The 3,238-nt window shown below is 40.5% G+C and overlaps 1 protein-coding gene across 1 annotated transcript; it reads right to left on the reverse strand.

The window, feature by feature from the left end:
- Nucleotides 1-936: 936 nt before the first annotated feature.
- Nucleotides 937-2,077, reverse strand: LOC123176731 (indole-2-monooxygenase-like; the record flags this gene model as incomplete). The annotated part of the gene is made up of 2 exons (XM_044590814.1): nucleotides 937-1,564; nucleotides 1,650-2,077. Coding segments are annotated over 2 exons (1,056 nt in total), but the record flags the coding sequence as incomplete, so codon positions are not given.
- Between the last annotated feature and the right edge of the window lie 1,161 nt (nucleotides 2,078-3,238).

Here is a 3,238-nt window from a genome sequence, read left to right on the forward strand (position 1 = left end):
TGTCGGTTGATTGATGAAATATACGTTTGTAAATTAATCCGCACATGCATGGAACGTTGCATTGAGAATTGATGGGTTTGTTGAAATTCGTGGAAAATTTTGTGAAAATCCCAAGAAAAAGTCAGCACATAATATACAGTCTCAATTCCTCAAAAAAAACAGCCTTAATGTACTATGACCCAAAAAGTTTAGATCTAAACTTGTTTCATAGTGTCATAGGAATCAAATTTAGATCTGGAAATTTGTGCCATCGTAGTTCTCACTTGCCTGAAATTTGTAATTAGTGTCTGTTTGTCATGCTGCAAATCAAAATTAAATATGAAAACATGTGCTGAATTAGTGTCTTGGTCAACTATATATGTGCTGAATTATTTTTAGAGATGTTCACAAGTTTAGCGATATGTTCTCCTTGACAAGGCTTTTAATTTCGTAAACAAAACAATTTCGGGTCTCACCACAATATCAGAACTTTTGAAAAAGAAATCATATTTTGAGATTTCAAATTTCATTGGATTTTAACCTAATTTACAGAAATTAGTTTGAATTTGTCTCGAAATTTCAGGATTAAAAATATTTCGGACACTAACACAATTTTGAAAATATTAATAAAACTTTGTTGATATTTTTAATCCTGCTCCTTGGTATTATCGGTAGGATTTAGAGTTATATTTTTTTTCGTGCAATTTAGAGTTCACATTTATTTTACTGATAAAGCACATTGACATTATGTATATTTTATTTTATTTTATATATATGTAACGATAAAAGTAGCTAGTAGTCAAACTTCTCCGTTGACATCTGACAACAATATTTGTAGCTATAAGAAGGAAGAATTGGCCATTATTTATTTGTACCGTTATTGCCGATAGCACCTTCTTTCAAAAGAAAAGCATTATGCGATATAACACACTATTTAGCTTAGTTTTATTTTCGTGACTACATCCGTGATCTTGGAATCAACAATAGTTTCTCCTTCGTACGGACAGTTAGCCCAAACACCTCTGTCATATCAATGTCTTTTCTCTCAGCCCCAAGCCGAAGTTGCCAGTCAAAATGGCACAAAAGGTTTGCCAACATAAGCTCTACATTCGTGATCCCAAGGTTCATACCAGGGCACATCCTCCGTCTTGCTCCGAACAGCAAGAACTGGAAATCATTCCCCTTGAAGTTGACATGCATACTGCTGCCTTCATCTGTAAATCTTTCAGGAATGAACTCTTCTACATACTCCCACGAGCTCGGATCCCTACCAATGGCCCATGCATTGACGACCACACGTGTCCTAGCAGGAACTATGTATCCATCGGTGATGCAGTCAGCCATGGCAAGGTGCGGAGCAAGGAGAGGAGCAAGAGGATGTAGCCGGAGCGACTCTTTTATGACTGCTCTTAGGTACGTCATGTTGTTCATGTCGGTTTCACTGATAATTTCTTGTCCTTGGGGTACAATAATACCCCTCACCTCATCTTGTAGCTTCACCATCAGGTGTGGCTTCCTCATGAGCTCAGCCAAGGTGAATTCGAGGGCGTTAGCTGATGTGTCTATCGCACCAAAAAATACATCATGTGTATATCAATTAATTAGGGCAATGCATGAAAGATATATACAAATCAACTTGTTTAGTTTGAAAGGTATTATCTGTACTCATTGTGAGGAGAGCTTTCATGTGCTCTTTTGTGAGATCATACTCCTGTTGGACGGACAACATAATATCCAGAAAATCGTCATCCTTGTGATCAGATGTTGACTTGCGCTTACTCACACGATCGTCGATCACCTTGTCCAACAGATCGGCCCATCTGTTCCTCACTCCTTCGGCCTTGGCACAAACCGCCTTCTTGAGCACCCCTACCCTACCCAATGACGGAAAGTACTCCTCCAAATTGAACCCGCCTAGCAGCCGTGAGGTATCCTTAATGAGTTCCCGGAACAACTTGCTTCGACCATCTTTCAGGAAAAACTTCCCCGACACGATGCGGCACACCATGTCATTCGTGAATGTGTGGAGCAGCTCACTCATGTCCACTACACCATCGGCAGCTGCTTCCTGATTGATCTTGGCCATCGCCATGCTGACCTATAATAGCATGGGTCGTAAGACTTGTATAGTATGAGAAACTAACATTTACATATGTAGTACTTTCTCGGTCTGGGTTAATATATATAAGTTCCCCTCATATTTTTGGTCAAAGTTGGACCACAGACAACTCTCTTTCTCTCTCTTAACCTTGCATGAAACACACACTCTCCCTCCTACCATTTGCGTGCAACACACACTCTCTCTCCTTTTATTTAGAGGTAATAGCACCCCAGGTACCCTAACTTGCACAAAATGTGATGATTCAGTCCCAAACTTGTAAAATGTAACCTCATCATACCCCAACTTGCAATGCATGTGACGTTTTAGTCCCAGGCCAATCACAGCTCGACAATTGGCAGCCAGGTGGCTGGCCCGGTCAACGCATGCACTTTTGCAGAAAACCCCCTGCACTTTTTCGAAAAGACGTAGCTTGAGAAACATACGCCGAACTTGGAAAAGAACTGTGGAAATTTTCGTGTGTGAACTGTCTCCTTTGCTTCTTCGTCTTCTTCTTCTTCTCCATTTTTTTATTGTTGTTCTTCTCCTTTGCTAATACACCGACACGTTCTTATTATTTTATTCTACCTTGCCGATGCACCGACACTACAGTCTAACGAAGCATGTTCATCATTATTTTATTTGTTTGAGCAGCACTTCCATCATATGGAACTGCTTTACATAATTATAATGTGTGTCATTTGTTGTATTAAGCCTCTACGAAAGGAAAACAAAACCCTCATTAGCTAGCTCCACCAGCTATTGGGAGCTGCACAAACCATTAGCTGGTAGCAACTGGAAAGATGGTTTAGCTCATCAGATCTGAAGAGAAGCAGTGGACGACATCTATATCTATATCATCAAGACAAACATAGGAGCAGTCGATCACGAATCTGCATTAGCTTTTTATTTACCGCAGGAGGCAAAAACATAAAGGAATCGATCGACCAACATTTACATCGCACCCACGAACCCAAAAGAATGGAAAGAACCACCAGGCTGCAAGTGGGATGCACCGCGGGCTGCCCACTTCCCATAATTTATGTGGGAAGCCCGTCAACACACACATCTTGTTTATGTGGGATAAGTGGGATACCCGTTTAAATTGTGCAAAGTAGTGGTTACACAGCCGTGAAGGTGGCTCGGTGGTTGTCTTGTTCA

The sequence above is a fragment of the Triticum aestivum genome, unplaced genomic scaffold, assembly GCF_018294505.1.
Source record: "Triticum aestivum cultivar Chinese Spring unplaced genomic scaffold, IWGSC CS RefSeq v2.1 scaffold167590, whole genome shotgun sequence".
Taxonomy (NCBI): Eukaryota; Viridiplantae; Streptophyta; class Magnoliopsida; order Poales; family Poaceae; genus Triticum; species Triticum aestivum.